General features: G+C 39.3%; 1 protein-coding gene across 1 annotated transcript; it reads left to right on the top strand.

Annotated features, from left to right (window-relative positions):
- The first annotated feature begins 2974 nt into the window (after positions 1 to 2974).
- sh3tc1 (SH3 domain and tetratricopeptide repeats 1) lies at positions 2975 to 19784 on the top strand. The gene is made up of 18 exons (XM_026299339.1): positions 2975 to 3091; positions 9030 to 9160; positions 9871 to 9976; positions 10152 to 10292; positions 10464 to 10662; positions 11247 to 11323; positions 11440 to 11635; positions 11733 to 11863; positions 12654 to 12692; positions 12779 to 14122; positions 14668 to 14808; positions 14896 to 15117; positions 15240 to 15420; positions 15512 to 15662; positions 15966 to 16088; positions 16370 to 16520; positions 18180 to 18376; positions 18749 to 19784. The coding sequence occupies exons 1-18, from the start codon at positions 3088 to 3090 to the stop codon at positions 18980 to 18982; spliced, it is 3768 nt and encodes a 1255-aa protein (XP_026155124.1). The 5' UTR covers positions 2975 to 3087; the 3' UTR covers positions 18983 to 19784.
- The last annotated feature ends 686 nt before the right edge of the window (positions 19785 to 20470 follow it).

Here is a 20470-nt window from a genome sequence, read left to right as displayed (position 1 = left end):
GGTTCACAAGACATTTGAGAAATGCATCTTGTAGTGTAAAGTGTTTGCTTCACAATGATGTGAAAGTCATCTTGTTCACTCATTCATAGAAAACAATACACCAATTTAAATGTTCTAAGACACTTTTTATTTAGAAAAGACATATGCAGGAATGTGTGTCTGATCATGAATAATCATGTGATTTACCTGAAAAGACAAAGACCTGAGCTGCACAATGAGCCTTGCAGTCAGGAATGTGGCTGAGAGGTAATTACTACAATGCAATGCAGATGCAAATGTCGTCTTCTGAGTCACGTTTTTCCTCTGAGGACAAAGTAAACTCTTCATTGCTGTCTGGAACATACAAAGCGCTTCTTCACCCATGGAGCGTGGGATAACTTCACCTGGACAACTGAGAATCTTCACAGACTTATGCAATGTCATGAGTTGTCATGAGTGCTGCTTTTGTGTTTCCTAAAGCTCTCACATTCCACATTCACCACAACAGCTATCAGACATGTCTTAGCTGTTGTGTGCTCCTTATGAGGATTGCACTACACTTCCATATGAAGCATCTACACCTTGCTACCGTAACTCTACCATTCCCTTGTGCTGCTGCACTCCACCTGATACGGCACTTTGTACAGGCAGTTTTACAAACTAAGTCTTCCATTGTCCATGTCCTGTTGTTAATCTTTCTAGAATATGCTGTGCTAAGTTAACCTTGCCTGTTCTTTTGACTACTGGTGAGTTAGAAAAACTACTGAAGAAAGGGCAAGCTGAATTATGTGTGTCCACATCCAACACTGTAATTTTGTGATCAAATCAGTTCCTCTCATCACTTATACAGCAGCAATGGAAGGTAAGACACCAAGGTCTCAGAGAAAAAAGGTTAATCTCTATGGACTTCAAACATTAATATACAGTATATTGGGACAAATATGCTGTCAGAGGTAAAATTATATAGCTTATGTGTGTTTATGCAGCAGCTGATGGAAAATCCAGTGGACCATAAATCATCCAAACAATTACAATTACACCTGTTCTTCTCCTTGTCTGCACATTTAAAAATGCATTATTGCTTATATGCTTTATTTGTCCAGAACATTTAAGATTATATCATTTTTTGATGTTACTGATTATATGAATATGTTCCTGTGACTGTAATGTGGTAGCGCTACAATGAAAAACTACATGGCATACAATATTTATACACATAATATTTAAAGTGGAAGTTTGAATTTTAATAAAAATGTCCTGACAGAGCTGATGGAGCGCAGGACTCACACTTACAGTGGCATCCCACTGGCTAATCAGAATAAGCTACCATTTGGTGCCAGGAAAACCGCAGGCAGAGAAGCAATATATATATATATATATATATATATATATATATATATACAGTGGGTACGGAAAGTATTCAGACCCCTTTAAATTTTTCACTCTTTGTGTCATTGCAGCCATTGACCAAAATCAAAAAAGTTCATTTTATTTCTCATTAATGTACACTCAGCACCCCATCTTGACAGAAAAAAACAGAAATGCAGAAATTTTTGCAAATTTATTAAAAAAGAACAACTGAAATATCACATGGTCATAAGTATTCAGACCCTGTGCTCAGTATTGAGTAGAAGCACCCTTTTGAGCTAGTACAGCCATGAGTCTTCTTCGGAATGATTGTACTTTACACCACTATCGTCCGAAAACCAGCACGTGTAATAAAAAGTGTAATAAAAGTAAGTTTTATATGACACCAGACTTTTGCAGAATGTGTTGAGAAGCACAGACAACTTGTGATTCCTTCCCCGTGACTGTCTGTTATAAATTCCTGAGTGCTGCTTCAGTTTCAGAGCAACACTGAGCTAACAGACAAACTGCAGGAGAAAAGGAAATGCTGAGTCTGTTCCTGGGATGTTTTAGGGAAAACACACATTCTGCACTATAAGAAAAGCCAAACCCACAAAATCACACAAACAGAAATAAAATCTGGGGAAAAGGTTATGAAAGACATTGCAAGCAAGTTGTGTGGTTATATTGTTATATTTAGAAAGGATTTGCTTAAATAAAGTAAATGAATAAAATGTAGACCACACCCCGGCCTATTTAGGGTTTTGTCAATGGAAGGAATAGATGGAGCCTTGTTTAAGTGATTAACCTGAAAACTCCAGTTTAGTTTTGAGGATAGGCAAAAGAAACCTAAGGGGAATCTCACACAACATTAAACATCTACAGTATAGGATAAAATGGGAAGAAATAACAAAAATAATAAAAACATCCCAACAGCGATTATTTTTTAGGCCTGCCAATGTAATAATTGTCAGTTAGGCCTTAGTCAAGTTCACTAGAGTAATACAGGAAACTAAACAACTTGCAACTTCAAATGAATGAGTCGTATTGATGCTGTCATGTATTGTGGAGTAAATTTACATCACAATATAACCAAAATATTTAGATACTGAAGTCGAACCAAAAGAAAAATTGCGACACAAATATTAATCATTAAGCTGCAACTAAATATAAGGAAATTAATAAATAATGCAAATAGAAATGAGTAGCCTACAAATAAAAATGTAACAATAAGAACAATTATTTACATACCCAAACGACAAATAGTCTCGAAATTGTCTTATTCTGATGTTTTACATTTTGTATTAAACATTTTTCTATTAGTATACTTGTTCATTTGTAGAACAAGATATATTGGGTAATGGTGTAAACCCTCACATTCTCTGTAGGCTGCGTGTTTTATGTTATTTTTCCTATGAGCTATCAAATATAGCCTATTAAATCTTCGTCTGAAAAAATAAGCGGCAAACAGTACATTTTCAAACAGGTAGACCGGAATGTTTCATTTAGTGTTTCTTAAATTTTGATATTCAAGTTTTGTCAACATGACATTTATTTTGAAAAGAAACACGAGGTCATTTAGTGTGGTAGGCTTGACGCTGCTGTTTTGTACTGAGCGAAGTTTTATTGCTCTGCTTTGGTGGTTGTACCGGACATGTCCGGACCGGACCGACACTTCGAAACCACACGCACTGGATAAAGAGCTCTAATAACGGCGAGCAGTGGCGGGAACTGGCGGAGATAACGAACCGACGCAACATAATGGGTATCTGTACAACTATTATTGTTAGAACCAGCCTAGTCCTATAGCACATCACCATCGGAACGTCTAAGTGCACGTTAACTGGTGTCAGGTGGCCTTATGTGAACGTAAACTCAATTTAACTTTCAAAATGATTTGGCCCTCAATGCAGGGCCGGATTAACGGGGTGGGGTGGGAAATCCTTAAAAAAGCTCTGATGTGGGGTTTATAAAAAGGAATGGTCACTTTTGATGTAACCACGAGAAAATGGGCTAAACATGCAAAATCAGTGGTATGGTTTTATAGAGTGCATCTCCACAAACACAGGCTTCAAGAAAAGGACAGAAATCAGGAAATGGTAATCGGTAAATGACTATGGTCAATGGTGATAAAGTTATTAGATACTCAACGTGTTATTCATATGAGCTATAGCACTCCTAAAATAAGTACCTTCTACTCACAAAGCAAAGTAAAACGTATGAGAAACTTGAAATGTGCATGCCTTCAGCTGTGCTTTTTAACATTTCTAGCAGTGCATGATTCCTCCAGAGATTCTACAAGTCTTAAGGGAACTCTGTCAACATGTGAGGAAAAATTTCCAACAGGTAACTTCACAACAGACAAGCCAGTTTTATGTTTTGTTAATGAACCACTTCTTATGGGAATTTATTAATAATGTGCTTTTAGTGTCAGTCTTCAGTGTCATGCGCCATTTCCCAGTAGTGTATCATTGCTGTCACAATAGTCTTGGCTTATAAAAATGGCATGTCCTATGTGTTTTACTAAAAGAAACCACTTTTCACTGGCAGCTACAACTTCAAACACCTAACAATTAAGTTTCTCATTCAATTCAAGGGGAAAGCGTGTTTAAAATTTTGAATGGTAGTTCAGGCTTTTTCAGCGAATGGAAGATAACCTTTCATTAAAAGCAAATGTGACTGATGAATGATACATTTTTATTGTAGCTTAGCTAGTGATACTACCACATATTAGCCTTGTAAAGCTAGAATAGCCCAAAGTTAAACTAAAGACAACATTTGAGAAAAGGTCAGGAACCTAGTTGACCATAACAGTAATTGGGTTTTGATTTTGAAATGTGTGATATTCATTCTGAAATACTAAGCAAACTTACCACATAATAATTGTGGTTACTGGAGTACAAAATCATGTGAGAGAATTTAAAGTGGTTTATACCTTGAACCTGTGTGTTCCTTTGAAGTCACTTATTAATCTGAGTCAGTCACACAGTGTCATCACAAACTCAGACTCAATTCAGCGGATATGTTTTGTACTAGAAGCATATAGAATTCTATATATAGATATAGAAATATATATTTTAAAACAATTTCCTTTGTGTGTGTGTGTGTGTGTGTATGTGTATGTGTCTTCCCCAATCTCGGGGCCTCTACCAGAGGCCTGGGAGTTTCAGGGTTCTTCGCAGTATCTTAGGTGTTCTTATGTAACAAATCATTTTTAATCAATAATTTTATCTCCTCTTACAATCTTGATTTTATGTTTTTAACAGAAACATGGTTAGATAGCAGGACAGCAAATGCAGTTCTTATTGAATCCACCCCACCTAATTTTACATTTCTATCAGAAACACAAGAAAACAAAAAGGGTGGTGGTGTCTGTCTTTTTTAGGGATAATATGGTTACCCACAGGCTGTCATTTGGTGAGTCCTTATCATTTGAGTATGTATCTTTTAAAATTGAGCAAAAATTATCTCCCTGTACTTTTTATTATCATTTACAAACCTCCCCAATGCTGTCAAAATTTTATTGATGAATTTACTGAGATTCTTTCAGTTGTCTTCACAGAGTTTGACTGTTAGGTTATTACAGGTGATTTTAATGTTCACATGGATAAGGCCTGTGACAGATATGCCAAAGAACTTTCTACTGTCCTTGAAATGTATGGCCTTAGTCAGCATGTTAGGGAGCCGACCCACACCAGAGGTCACACTCTGGACCTTGTCATTACTAAGGGTGTTAACGCTTCTAATGTCACTGTGATTGATGTTGCTTTGTCTGACCATTTTTGTGTCTTTTTTTGATTTGTCCATAATTCCCAAAGATACAACTGGACCTACACTTGTTCACAAAAGACACACAAATGATAACACCAGGACACTGTTTATGGAGATGATTAGGTTTGAAAATACCACTTTCTCTCATGTTGAAGATTTGTTGAATTCATATACTTCAAGTGTTCTAAATGTCATATATGTGATTGCTCCTGTTAAAGATAAATTAATCAGGAAGAGGCAAAAGCCACCGTGGAGAAATGATGACTCGGTCAGGGCACAGAAAAGGGAGTAATGGCGTAAATCAAAGCTCCAGGTTCATTATGACATTTATAAGCAGATGTTGTGTGTGTTCAATGAACCTCTACGTAGAAAGAGAGAAATGTATTTTTCTGAAGTCATCAACAACAGTAGTAACAACTCACGTTACTGCACTCATCAAGGTGACAAATAACATTCGTCTGAACACAGACGCTGGCAAAGTCTCTGTCTTAATACTGCTGGATCTAAGTGCTGCTTTTGACACAGTGGACCATGTGACCCTGTTACAAAGGTTAGAGGACTGGATAGGCATCTCTGGTACTACCCTTAAATGGTTTAAGTCTTATCTTGAAGACAGGAAGTATTTCATTGAAGTTGGTAACTGTATCTCAGACCAAATGGCGTTGACATGTGGGGTCCCCCAGGGGTCGATCTTGGGACCGCTTTTGTTCAATCTTTAGGTCAGTTAATACGCAGCAATAATGTGTCCTACCATAACTATGCAGATGACACTCAGATTTACATTTCACTCACAGCTGGTGAATATGGACCAGTCGATTCACTCTGCCATTGTATTGAACAGATCACTCTGTGGATGCAAAACAACTCTCCAAATAAACAGTGACAAGACTGAAATAATCATCTTTGGGCCACAGAAACAAAGAGAAAGTGTCAGCAGTCACTCCGAGTCTCTTTCTCTAAACTTTAAAAATCAAGTTAGAAATCTAGGGGTAATCATGGACTCAGACTTGAATTTTAAACAGCCACATTAAATTGATAACATCGTCAGCATTTTAACCTCTCAAAAACATTGCCAGAATCAAAGGGATCATGTCTAAACCAGACTTGGAAAGACTCATCCATGCTTTTATCTCTAGCAGGTTAGATTACTGTAATGGCCTGTTCACGGGGCTCTCAAAACGAGCTGTAAGGCAGCTACAGTACATTCAGTACGCTGCTGCTCGGGTCCTGACTAGAACCAGGAAGTACAACCACATTACTCCTGTTCTCAGGTCTCTGCACTGGCTTCCTGTCTCTCAGAGAATAGACTTTAAAACAGCACTGCTTGTGTATAAGTCTCTTCATAGCTCAGCACCACATTACATCTCTGACATGTTGATGCCATATGAACCATCTCGAACTCTGAGAACATCAGGGACAGGCCTTCTGCTTGTGCCCAAAGTCAGGACTAAACAGGGAGAAGCAGCGTTTCAGTTATATGCAGCTAAAACCTGGAATAGTCTTCCTGATGATGTTAGACAAGCCTCATCTCTGGCAATGTTTAAGTCCAAGCTAAAAACCTTTATTTTTAGTGTGGCATATAACATATGACAACTGACAGTGTTTTATCCAAAGTGATTTATCTGCACTCAGTTCTCATTTTTATTCTTGTTTATGTATTTTTAGCCTGTCTTTTATTTCTGTAAATTACTCTGAATTACTCTGTGTATGAATTGTGCTATATAAATAAACCTGCCTTGCAACTGCGCTCTTCTGAACTGAGAGCTCTGATGTTGTTCCTGGGATCTATTGGAGCCACTCTCCCACTTTGGGGGTCACTTGATGGAGAGTTGTGCAGATGGCTTGAGGTTGGCCACTAGGGTTGTTTTCCACAGTTCCACTGACTTCCTGATGAAGGTTCTTAGAGTCCTGTTGATGTTGTAAAGCTCCAAGCATTCCAGGATCCATGTGTGAGGCACTGAGTCATAGGCTTTCTTGTCAGTCGGCTTTCTTGTCAATGTGCGGTGCACATGTTGGTCTGTCTGGTTTTATAGTCTGAAATAACTGCTTTATTTACCAGTAGTTGATGTTTTGATCTAGTGTTCTTACCCATTCCTTTCTGTGCTCCAGTATTGACCCAAGTGCTCATCTTAGCCGCTGTGATGCTTGACAGGAACTTCCATGTTATGCAGAGACAGGTTATCAGATGGTAGTTGGATGGGACTACTCCCTTTTGGGGTTCCTTCAGGATCAGGACTGTTCTGGCTTCAGTTAGCCATTCAGAGTGGGTCCCATCCTTTAGCAACTGGTTCATTTCTGCTGCCAGGCACTCATGAAATGCAGTTAGGTTCTTTAGCCAGTAGTTGTGGATCATGTCAGGCTCCGGTGCTGTCCAGTTCTTTAGGCTTGAGACCCTTTCTTGGATATTCACTATTGTGATGGTTACTTGGTCCTGTTCAGAGGTTGCTGTGGTCTGCTCTAAGGTCCACCAGCCACTGAGCATTGGTGTTATATGATGCCTCCTTCTATGTTTTTCCAGTATTGTTCAGTCTACCCTGCCACTGAGTACACATTCGATGGTTTAGTTAAATTTCAATTCAATTCAGTTCAATTCAGTTTATTTGTAAAGCACCAAATCACAATACAATCATCTCAAGGCACTTTACAAAAAAAAACAAAAACAGAAGTCCCAAAAATCGCTTATGAGGAACTACTTAGCAACAGTGGAGAGGAAAAACTCCCTTTAATGGAAGAAAAAAACCTCCAGCTCAATTTGGGCGGCTATCTGTCTTGACCGGTTGGGGTGAGTGGATAGAGGAGAGAGAAAAGAACAGCAACAATAAACAACAAATAGACACTGCAGGTTGGTGGGGCCAGTAACTTCACATCAGCGATATACAGCTCCAGGACCGGGGACATCTGCAGAAGGTACAGAGAGAAAGAGAGGGAGAGATCACAAACTATTCAATTCAATTCTCAATTCAATTTTATTTGTATAGCGCCAAATCATAATACAAATTATCTCAAGGCACTTTACAAAAACAAAAAAACCCAACAAATCTTTTATGAGCAAGCACTTGGCGAAAGAAGACAGGAAAAACTCCCTTTAACGGAAGAAAAAACCTCCAGCAGAACCGGGCTCAGTTTGGGTGGCCATCTGCCTCGACCGGTTGGGGAGAGTGGATAGTGGAAAGTGGACAGTGGAGAGTGGAAACTAGGGGAGAGAGAGCACAAAGTTAGTGACATTCAATGGTGGAATATACATGTGAGGGGGGAGGAGAGGGGAAGGGAAGAGAGGGGAGGGTTAGGGTAGGGGAGCTCAGTGCACTGATGGTCCTCAGGCAGTCTAGGCCTATAGCAGCATAACTAAGGGATGGTTCAGGGTTACCTGAAGCCAGCCTTAACTATACGCTTTGTCAAAAAAGAAGGTTTAAAGGAAGCCTTAAAAGTACAGAGATTGTCTGCCTCCTGAACCCAGACTGGGAGCTGGTTCCACAGGAAAGGAGCTTGATAGCTAAAGGCTCTGCGTCCCATTCTACTTTTGGAAACTCTAGGAGTGAAGTGGTCTATTGGGGTAATATGGTACTATGAGGTCTTTAAGGTATGAAGGAGCTTGATCATGAAGGGATTTGTATGTGAGGAGAAGGATTTTAAATTCTATTCTGGATTTTTTAGGGAGCCAATGAAGAGAAGCTAGTAGCCTATATGAGAAATATGATCTCTCTTGCTAGTTCCTGTCAAGACTCTGGCTGCAGCATTCTGGATTAACTGGAGGCTTTTCATGGAGATACTGGGACATCCTGATAGTAACGGGTTACAGTATACAGTAATCTAGCCTTGAAGTAACAAATGCATGAACTAGTTTTTCTGATGTTTGGTGGAGAACACCGTATTTATTCTCCTTGCTTCTATTACTCTGGTGTACCTCTCTCTCATATATCTTTTGTGTTTAGCTCTGACAGTGCTGTTGGATGTGGTCAGGGGTCCTGAGCGGTTTCCGGCAGATCAGGAGTTAAAGGAAATGTTGAGAGGGAAACTACGCGTTCTGCAGGTTGACAGCGCAGAGGTCGATGCTCTATTCATGGTACAACTCATCACATACATACACAGATGAACAAAATCAGAAATGTCTAATTTGATTGCTAAAACAGATATCTGAATATTGAGTATTTATCAAGTAGAAACTCTAAATGAACATAAATCTTCCTTCTAGTTTTGTTGTATTTGCTAGGCCAAACTAAGCATTAGTCTGATACACAGAACATATTCTTTCATATGTATTTTTGGTGTCCAAAATAGAAGTTGAAATGAAAAGCAAATGAAATTGGTCCTCATCAAAGATAATAAAGATGTATTCTGCACCCAAAGAAGTCAGTACATCACATTTTCATATCAAAATGGGAAGATATGGTGCTTTGAAAAAAAGGAAACCTGTTTATTGTGTGATTTAGGAGATATTCAAACACATACCATATGAGTGTATTTTTTTCAAAATAAAGCAGCTTGAAAGCATTAAGATTTCCAGATAACATTTTTTGGTGCTTCTGTACCATGAATCTCTACTCTTTGGCTTAGCATGTTCCAAAGAGAAACATCTTTGCTCATTTTTTGTTAATTATACATACATTTTTTCATGGGAAATAGGCTCATGCCTGCAAATGAGAACAATGTTATTGCATTAATGATTGTGTACAATGAATTAATAGGTAAGCATTTCCTTCAAGAATTTCTATCCTACAGTTCAGACATATAGAACTATGTAGTTTTAAACCTGCTCTTTTCTTTGTCTTACAGGAGTTGTCTGGTCATGTTATCTCTATTAACAGTGAAGAAAACAGTATTGTTGTGACATTCAAAACATTTGATGAGATATGGAAGTTCACAACATATTACAAACTTGGTATGTTTGAAATAAAATAAATAGTTGCCAGCCACTTATTTGGAAAAGTCTGAATTAATGCAGATTAATGTGTAAAAATAATTCTTAAAGTGATAATGCCATGTTTTTTACATTGCATTAAAGTTGTATGTAATGCCTGTTTCATAGTAAAATGTAAGCATCTCTTCTTTTTCAGGCTTCCTGGCTCAGTGTATGGAGAATTTGTTGCTAGACCAGAAGTTCTGGCTCAGTTCTTTGGAGGAAGAAGTTGCTATTGTGGTTTCCATTCAGGAGGAAACTCTTAATCTTATTTACAAAGGCATCCTCATGCAAGAAGGTAGGTGATATAATATATTTTCTTAAGGTGCTCAGTAAAAAAACCAGAGGCTCTTCTGAGCAGAAAATAATTACAAAATAATATGTAACATTATCATTATTCTGTGTTATGACTTTAAAAAGTCAATGAAAACCATGAGCATAAACACACCATCTTACTGTCTGTCCTCAGGTTCTTTGTTTGCTCATTGTAGTGCCAACCAGATTTTTGATAGCTCTACATCTGGAGGAGACCTGTATCTGGAGCAGGGAGATCTAGCCCAGTTTGAGCCCCCATTCCTGGGCTCAGGGTGGACGGTACTTTGCCTGGCTGATGGAGCCCGTGGCACTGCCCCCAAACCTGCTCTGGAGCCAGTTATTCCTTTTCATCAGTGAGTCAGTAAACCCTACACATAAGCTGGGTGTAGCCTTATGTCACAAAACACACATAAGAGTCTGTCTAGTTTTGGTTTTTGAACTCCATGCTTTATTTTGAAAATCATGTTCACTGTTTTGTGTAGTCAATTAGATTCCTGTCCACCAATTTCCCACATGCAGCTTGTTAATCATCTTCACCTGTAAGTCATTGTCTGCATATAAATACCCCAGTCTGTTTAGTCAGTATTTGCCAGTTTGTGTGATCTGTTGTTCCTAGTGTTCCAGTGTGCTTACCCGTCTTGTCTTGTCCAGTCTGTCCTGTGTATGACCCTTACCAATTTTTGTAATTCTAATTCTGCCTGTTGTTTTGGATTCTTCTGGCTGATTGTAAGTGTTGGACTTCTGCACGTGTTTGACATTTCCTTCTGGATTCTGTCGCCTGTTTATTAAATTTTACTAAAGGCCCATCCTGTCTCTGGCTGTGCTTTTTGGGTCCAGTTGTCTGAAGTATTACACCTTATAACGGTGACTGTTTGCAACGTTCTGTTATTATACAGAAGTAGATAGGTGTTATACACTGATCACATTGTGTTCACAGATGGTTTCTTAAATCCTGTGCAGAAAGCATTTTAGTGGGTGATGGGAAACTGGCCTGTGACTTCCCTTTGCAGTTTGGTAAGTACAGTCAAATTTACACTATCACATACATTTTAAAAAGAACTAAACGCCTAGGTAAAAGTTGTGGAATATTTACTCTCATTTGCAAATCTCTTTTACTGTCCTCTGTTCAGCCAGAGGAACCTGTCTGGCCACAGGAGAATATGTCGCTGAGGGTTCAGATGAGCTGAACATAGCACCAGGTGATCGTATCATCATTATGGGAATTCTGGTGTCTTGTTTTGAGTGGTTCACAGGAAGAAAGGAAAGGACAGGTGAAGTTGGTTTGGTGAAGACGAGCCTAGTGAAACCATCTGCTGACACTTTCTCGTTAGTGCATCATTTTTGTTATCCAGTTTTAACAAAACAGACAGTTAAAAGTAGCCATGTAACAATATTGTGTTATTCTGTTCTCTCACTGTTCCAGCTCAGCAGATATTTTTTTAGATGAAGAGGAATGGGTGTTCTTCAGCCTGCAAGAGGACAAAGTCATAGATGAAACAATTGCCTTATTGAAGAAGAAATCTCAAAATGAAACTGGTCACAATTATATACTGGGTAAGACAGAAAACTTGCAGAAGGTCTCACACTAATCCAGTGTTTGGTTTATCCTTTTTTGGCTACTGTAGAAAAATGGTGAGAGAAAATGGCTACCTCTTTGTAAGGAGACCTGCTCCCTATTTCAATTTAAAAGGATCATTCTAAGATGCAAAAATGCAGTGGTTGATATTTTCTAGTGGTATTTTCATATTTAATGCTATATTGAATTTCTCCTACTAAATCCCACAAAATATTACACATTTCACATTTAACATACACACGTACACATACCTGTTTTCCACATCAAAACAAGAGAAAATGTAGTACTGTTGGAGTAGTGCAGTTCAGTAGACAGAGAACATCTGATTTCTGTTGTGTGTAAAAATATCCAAATGAAGAAATATCTTGTTTATCTTTTCCACTAAATAGTGTCAGACAGACTTGCATGTCTGGTGTTCAACGCGTGAAACGAGGGTTTGTTGACATTTAGAAATGAAAAGGAAATCAATCACCTAATTCTGCCACTGCATGCTGTGCTGTTATAGTTAACCTATTGTAATAAGTAATTAGTACCTGAACTAAGTTAAGTTATCTTACACTAAACCAGTGGTCAGTGGCAAGAATATGTGATATTCTATTCTTTGTCAATTGTTTAGGCAGAACAGTATAAATTTGGTGCATGGCATGAAAGAGAGAGTGAAATGAATGCAAACATAGTGAATTGCTGCTTTAATTATTCACGAGATTTAATTACCAGTTTCGAGATGTTATTTCATTTACTGTCTTGCATTTTTTTCTTCCATCTCAGATACTGTCAGTTACGAAGCATCTGAAAAGAAAACATCATGTAGGTATTCCTAGCCAAACATCACATAAATGTACTTTGTCTTCTCATCATTTTAGCACTGCTTTTCTTTTGTTTTTCCTATGCAGTCCACTCTTCAGGTAAAGCTGATACTCAAACTGATCTGAAGAAAAATATTCAAAGGTTTCTTGAGCAAGGAAAAGACTCATCACCAGACTTCATTGGCATCATGAATGAAACTCTGAAGAGCTCAGCTCTGCCTACTGAACCCAAAGGCCCGGGTCTTCCCTGTTTCACTGTTCATCCAGTTGTTGAAGTAAACAGTACTGAGAATTTCATTCCCCTTTTCTCTTTTTTGGATGGACAAGACTATAAAGTAGAATTTGGTCACCTGTATGGACTTAATTCTGAAGTCCTTGCCTCATCTACCTTCTCTGGTCATTCTGACCATGATGAGCTAATTGCCTTTCTGTGTGCTGCTAGAGAAACAGCCAGAAAGAAACGACTCTTTTGGTCACAAACTCGTTTGTGCTTTCTGTTAGGTAAGCTCTGCGCTGGGAGGTCAAAGTTCAGTCAAGCCAGTATTTACTTTGAGGAAGCCCTCGGTATTCCATTAGAAAGCTTCACTGACCTCAGGCTGGTAGCCAGCATCTATTCCCACCTGGCTGCTATATATCTTTTGCAGAAAAGTTCTGAAAGTTTCTTTGCTGTGACAGAGCGACTTGTTGCCTTGCTCTTGGGAATTCCAGTCTGCCTGCAAAACTTAGACAACTCAGTTCTTAAATATGTTCTCAAGAAAGCTATTCTATCTCACAACACAATGGCAGAGGCTCGGGCTTGTTATTTATTGGCAAAGTACCACTGGAACTGTGCTGATAGGGCTCAATCTGTCCCTTATCTTGAGAGACTACTTGTTCTTTATGTTGAAGCTCAGAGAACATGGCGCATCTCTCTTAGTCATGGATACGTGGCCCTGGGAAAGCTCTACGGTGAACTCTGCCTTCCCTATCTCAGTGTCACTTCAGCCAGAAGAGCTTCTCTGCAGTCATCTGCCACACTGAGTGACTGTCTTAGCAGCATGGTTCTGGCTCTGGACAATGTCCACAAACTCTATGCGATCACAGAAACCTCTGTCTTGCCACAGGTAGCTCCATTTTTACAGCAGGCTCTCTGTTTTACCAGGGCCCAAGGAGGAGGAAGAGACCAATACTATGTTTTGACTCATCAGCTTACTGTTTGTCTCTGCCAGCTCTTTTACAAGCACAAAATGGTTGAACCTGCTATCTTCCAAATGCATACTCTCATCAACAGTCCACCTTCACAGCAAGTCCCCATCTCTGTCCAAGAAAGAAACAGTGCCCTCATCTGGCTGGCATGGCTTCATATTGACAACAAACAGCCTAATGTTGCATTTGATATTCTGGACTTGGTTCTATCTTGCATGCCAGAACATTGCACAACTCCCCAGGAAGGTCAGTGGTGATCTGTTTTTGTTTTCACCATTGTTTAAGAGTATTTATGTACTTTATTGCTCTACAGAATCTTGTGTGCATAGTAATCCTGTTATAATCTACCTATAGTGCAGGTTGCCATATATGATGAACCACAAGTTTGAATGCAGATCTCTGTATATGCATGGTGGTGCCAAATTTAATGATCACCAATAACTTTACCTTATTTTATTTTATTTTTTTAACAGTACATTTCTGTTCCCAAATAAGGCAAAACGTAATGAGCTTTAAGTGGTGTTAGCACCTGTTAGGTATGTGTTTGAATGTTGCAAATGTCTTTTTCCCCTTTATGCTACGCTGGGCTAGCCACATTCCATCTCTATGTTGTATGCGATTGATATCAACTGTGTGATTTCAATCGAGAAAAGAAAGGGAATATGTATATTTTACAAAATGTTAAAGTTCCTTTAAAAATGTGCACACATCATAGTTTAAAAAATAACATACAGTGTGAGTTTAAGTAGAAAAAACTGAATCCTCTTGGCTATGTTTAATTGGACATGAAGGTGTGGCCCTCAACATGTGTGGTGTGGCACTTCGATGTATGAGTGATCTTCAGAGGGCAGCAGAGAGCTACCAGACTGCTATTGACATCTGCAAAGAGTATGAGGACCTATCAAATTGGCCTGTAGCTCAGGCTAACCTAGGTAAGATAGTATAATTTTCATGACAAATGGTTCTTCTAGTGGACGTTGGTTCTCTGGGCTGACTTTGTCTTTTTTGATTTAATTAAGGGCTGTTGTGTCTGAAGGCTGGAGCTAAAGAGCTGGCAGAGAGGCACCTGACTGAGGCTGTGCAGCTGTTTTCAGAGCTGGATGAAAAGGGTCATGAGGCAAACTTCATCACAGTGCTACTAGAGCTGGGACAACACTATTTGAAGCAGCAGCAGCTGTATTATGCGAAAGGATGCTACGAGTGGGCGCTACTGCTGGCTATCAGTGCTAACTTGTTAGACTGTAAGTAAATCACAGTTACATACATTTGTCCTGTCTCGTATTCTGGGATAAGGTCTTTTTTTTTTTTTTTTTTTTTAAATTTTTATTGAGCTGAATTTGACTTACTGCACATGCGCTGCCAGGCCAGCTCAGTGCAACCAGAAAGCTATGCCATCTTTATCGGTGTGAGAGTCCAGACCAGGCCCAGTGTATCATCTACAGCCAGCACCAGATCCAGCTGCTGAGACGCATAAGAGACAGAGGACTGGAGGGAGATGCACTGGTAGCCATCAGCCAGCTCTACCTCAGTCTAGGCACAGAAAGGTGTGTGTGGAATTAAGCTATATATAACATTCACCTATGTTCCTTTTTGTCCCTTTCAAAGAATACTATTTGAGTTTTATAATGTCTTCAGGGCATACCGGGTAGCTCTTGACTATACCAAGAGCAGCCTGGGTATTTTCATTGATCTGGGCTGCAGGAAGAAGGAGGCATACGGCTGGCTACAGGCTGGGAAGATCTACCACCTGCTGGGCCAGACTGAACTTGTGGACCTTTATGTTCAGGTCTGAGACATCAGAGCTATTTTATATACACATCGATCAGTTTTTAGGACAACATATAGTTCGTTTTGCAAATGGGATCTGTAAGGCCTACTGTAAATTCTTAAAGAGTGGAGGCACAGTATTTCTGTTAAAAAGTGGAGTGGTGAGTAGAACAAAAGTTTGCATCTAAGCAAATAAGACAGATAATTACACCACCTCTTAAAATAATTTACATTTTAGCGTTGGACAAATACTTTTACAGGTAACCTAAAACTGACAAGAACATAAAATGAAAATCTATATTTTCGGTGATGTCGTTGTCAGGTCGCTCAGGATACCGCCCTGAGCACAGGAGACACTAGGTTCATCCTGAAGCTTCTGGAAGCAGCAGGAGACATTTTCTTCAACAGTTGCAAGGACAGAGAAAAGGCTATCACCTTCTACAGGGTATAGTCTGAGTACAGCAATTGGTCAATATGAAATTATGTTTTCTTGTTGCTGCCTAGAATTACTTTTTCCATAACCACAAAGTTTTCATTTTCTAATACCCTTGATGTAAATCTCAGTTTTTCTAATGCTGTTTTAGATAATTCATCTACTTTTTATATTGATCATAATTATCTGTGAAAATCGCCCTACATGGCTAAACATCTAAGCTATAGTAAGGCAGAATAATCCTTTACACTTTTCAAAATGTTCAGTGTATCTGTGTCTAATCCACCCTGTAGGACCGTGCTCTGCCCATCACAGTGAAGACAGACAGTGTTCCTACCAGACTGAGACTGTGTAATAAGCTGACTGAAGTAATGCTCAGTCTCAAGCTGTACAGGGAAGCTGTTGAGTTTGCTCAGACTGCGCTGGACATCAGTATCACTCTTGGTACAGAGAACTTTTTTTCCATTGGTTTAGGATTGTTTTTTTTGTTTGTTTTTTTTAAGTGGTCTATGGTCCAATTACATTCACCCATGATGTAATGCATAATGCAGTTAGTAAAACTTTAGTTCAAGTTGGCATTAAAATAATATTGAGGTATCTTTATGTACATGAAAATAGGTCTAGTCATTGTTACTTTTACTCTTGACACTGACGCTGAATATTTCCTCTTGGAGCATTACTTCACTGTAAACAATGAGGGACAAACTACACAAACTGACTCCAAAGTATGTCTGAAGCTTTTTTCTCCCTAATTTAATTTGTATAGCACCAAATCAAATTTCCATTTCTAGATGCATGATAAACACTGTGGTTGTGTGGTTAGACACAGGAAGGGCCAGGGAATGTCTTCATTAATGCTTGTTTATTGAAGGTTAATCATTGCAGGTGGACAGGTATAATCTGGCCCAAGCAGTGGATAACAATTGAACTGGATTTATCTAATTGCCACCTCTGAGAAACTCACATTTTTGCCTCAGACGGGTATTCCAGAAACTGGGTTTAGTGAAAACTCAGAGTAGTAGAGTTGAGGGAAACTCAGTCTATTCCAAAAAGAGAAATCATTTAAACCTCTTACTTCTACCTCTGTTGCAGCTGTGTTTTTTGGTTCTCTCCCTTATTTATGAACTCTCATGGTTTTACTTGCCTTACCACGTGGAGCTTTGTTCCACCAGTGAAACTGTCTTTTGTTACCACAGTCACAGCCAAACAGGCTTTATCAGTTTGAAAGGGCCACAGTGCTACCTGCAATTTGAATCCATGTTTATAACGTGGGGATAACCTATAAAAATATCTACTAAATGACAGCTAAAATCACCACACATCAGTAATATTTGCAGCCAAAACATTACTAATAGTGTTAAAAATTATTAAAAGGGTTCAGTCCCTTGGGAAGCTCTTATGGTTGAATGGCAGTCTATAAAAGAAAAGAGATATGTTCTGCAGGAGAGAGTTCATCCTCAGGGGCTCTATGTTAGCAAATTTGATGCCCATTAGGTTACATTTACTTTTTGTATGAGAGAGAATGGAGTAGGGCAGCATGGTGGATGAGTGGTTAGCACTGTTGCCTCCCAGCAGGAAGGTTCCTGATTTGAAACTCAGCAGGGGCCTTTCTGTGTGGAGTTTGAATTTTTCTCCCCATGTGGCTTTTCTCCAGGTTCTCCAGTTTCCTCCCACAGTCCAAAAACATGCATGCTAGGTTGATTGGTGACTCTAAATTGCCCATAGCTGTGTGTGGTTATTTGTCTCTCTATCTGGCCCTGTGATGGACTAGTGACCTGTCCTGGTTGTACCCTTGCCTTTCACCCAAAGAGAGCTGGGATAGGCTCCATCAGATCCCCATGGCCCTAAAATAGGAATAAGTGGGTATAGATGATGGATGGAATATGGATAGTCTGTAGCACCACTAAAGGTCAAAGAGTGTTACAACCATTAGAAATCTACCCCACTCTAGAAATATCAAAATGAAATGTCATGCTGTTTTTGCAGGTAGTTATAATATGGATACTTCAGCTTGAAACATGTACTGTAGATGTATTGACAGTTGAAGCCTGTTAGAACTGAATAACTGTTTACTACTACTTTTATGCTTGGTTTTCTATCTAGGTGATTGTCTGAATGAACGAGTGGCCTGCCACCGCCTGGCCTCTCTGCACCACTGTCTGGAGCAGCATGAACTGGCTGAACACTATTATTTGAAGACCCTAACTCTCTGTCCAACACCTTTGGAGTTTGAGGAAGAAACACTGTACTATGTCAGGGTTTACCAGACACTGGGGGACATTATATTCTATGACTTGAAGGTATGCAATTACATGACAGACAGTGTAGCATGTGGTTTAGGTCCATTTAGAGGGAAGGTTCACTTCAAATTAATACAAAATTGTTATAAGTGATCACATTTATCCTTTGAAAAACATTTCTATCCTGATGGGATGACATTGTACTTATCCATAGGGCATAAGGGCTCACTGAATGGCTTGAAAATGAAAAGGATATGCACCATATGCTGTGGCCTTAGCTGTTACCCTAACTGTACTCCTGTAGGAAATTTTGGTCACTGTGTTGGACAGCTCTGACACTCATATTGCATTTCTAGCCAGCAAATTATTCAGTGGCCTATAATGTAAAAATGCATTTTTAAGGGACTGTAAATTTTGCTATTTTCTCAACAGGACCCATTTGATGCTGCGGGCTACTACCACTTAGCTCTAGCTGCAGCCATGGACCTGGGCAACAAGAGGTCTCAGTTGCAGCTGTGTACACGGCTTGCCACGATCTACCACAACTTCCTCAAAGACCGGGATCTCTCTCTCTTTTTTTACCAGAAGGCAAGAGGATTTGCTGCAGAGCTGAATGTGAGAAGGATTAACATCTCACCAGATCAGTGGTATAGCACCACCTCATAGTAACACCTAATCTACAGTTTGCTAGATGCATGTGTATACTTCTGTAGATGGCTGAGTGTGTGTGCGCACGTAATACAGAGAATTGTTGCATTTGTTGCAAGTGTCCGGCATAGATGAAATGATCACAATTTTTATAATTCAATTCAATTTTATTTGTATAGCGCCAAATCACAATTCATTCATCTCAAGGCACTTTACAAAAAACAAAAAAAACCAACAAGTCCCTTATGAGTAAGCAAAAAGCGACAGTGGAGAGGAAAACCTTTAACAGAAGAAAAAACCTTCAGCAGATCCGGGCTCAGTTTAGGCGGTCATCTGCCTCGACCGGTTGGGGTGAGTGGATAGAGGAAAGAGAAAAGAACAGCAGCAATAAACAACAAATAGACACTGCAGGTTGGTGGGGCCAGTAACTGCACATCAGCAATATACAGCTCCAGGACCAGGGACACCTGCAGAATGTACAGAGAGAGAGGGAGAGAGAGAGAGAGCACAGACCTTTGTTTCTGTTTGTGGCCAAAATGTCCATTTTAATCATACTGTATGCCAAAGACTTTCTAATATTCTTACTTATCCCTAGAAAACATAATTCTTCATTACATTTTTCAGTAACTTGGATTTATGGTGGCGGAGTGGTTAGCACTGTTTCCTCACAACAAGAAAGTCATGGATTCGCAACCCGGTCTTTGTGTGTGGAGTTTGCATGTTCTCCCCGTCCTTGCATGGGTTTTCTCCAGGTACTCTGGTGTCCTCCCACAGTCCAAAAACATGTATGTCAGGTTGATTGGTGACTCTAAATTGCCCATAGGAGTGAGTGTGAGTATATATGGTTGTTTGTCTTTGTGTGTCCAGGGTGTACCCCTGCCTTCCACCCAAAAGAGAGCTGGGATAGGCTCCAGCAGATGCCCGTGACCCTGGTTAAGGAATAAGCAGGTATAGAAAATGGATGGATGGATGGATGGATTTATGGCTATTTTTAGGATCACTGAAGAATTTAGCTATAGTACATCACCTGCATCCCATGGTTTGTGGTACTGAACACCATTTACCTGGTACCTTGCCCTTTACCAGTACAGCAACTTCTCAGGATTCAAATAACAAATGAATTAAATGACTTAAAATACCATAAGAAGAAAAATAATTTAGTGTACTAAGTTAATACATGCACCCTGGTGGCTTGGTCAAATGGTATTTCTGGTAGTCACTTTGTTGTAGTATTGAGACCACAAAATCAGATCATAAAAAGTTTTTATTTTTTAATCAGGAGCAGGGAGTTTTCTTCAGTTTTTGCACATTATACCTGAATAATCACATACAGAAGAGGATTAGTGTCACTATAAAACACATTTGTGTTTTCACTTTTTTTTTTTTTGTTAGAATTCTGTCTTTAAAATCAGAAGTGTGGATACCTGTAAGGAACTAACTTCAATGAGAGTCACCTTGGGGAGGGGAACTGCACACTGACCAAACATGTCAGACTTACATTTGTTT

This window comes from Mastacembelus armatus, chromosome 18 (genome assembly GCF_900324485.2).
Source record: "Mastacembelus armatus chromosome 18, fMasArm1.2, whole genome shotgun sequence".
NCBI lineage: Eukaryota > Metazoa > Chordata > Actinopteri > Synbranchiformes > Mastacembelidae > Mastacembelus > Mastacembelus armatus.
The sequence above is the reverse complement of the archived record's forward strand: the minus strand, read 5'-3'. Positions and strand labels throughout refer to the sequence as shown.

Coding starts and splice junctions, on each gene's coding strand:
- sh3tc1 (XM_026299339.1), top strand. Junction 14,123..14,667: donor TTGCACAACTCCCCAGGAAG/GTCAGTGGTGAT, acceptor TTGGACATGAAG/GTGTGGCCCTCAACATGTGT. Junction 16,089..16,369: donor AGGCTATCACCTTCTACAGG/GTATAGTCTGAG, acceptor TCCACCCTGTAG/GACCGTGCTCTGCCCATCAC.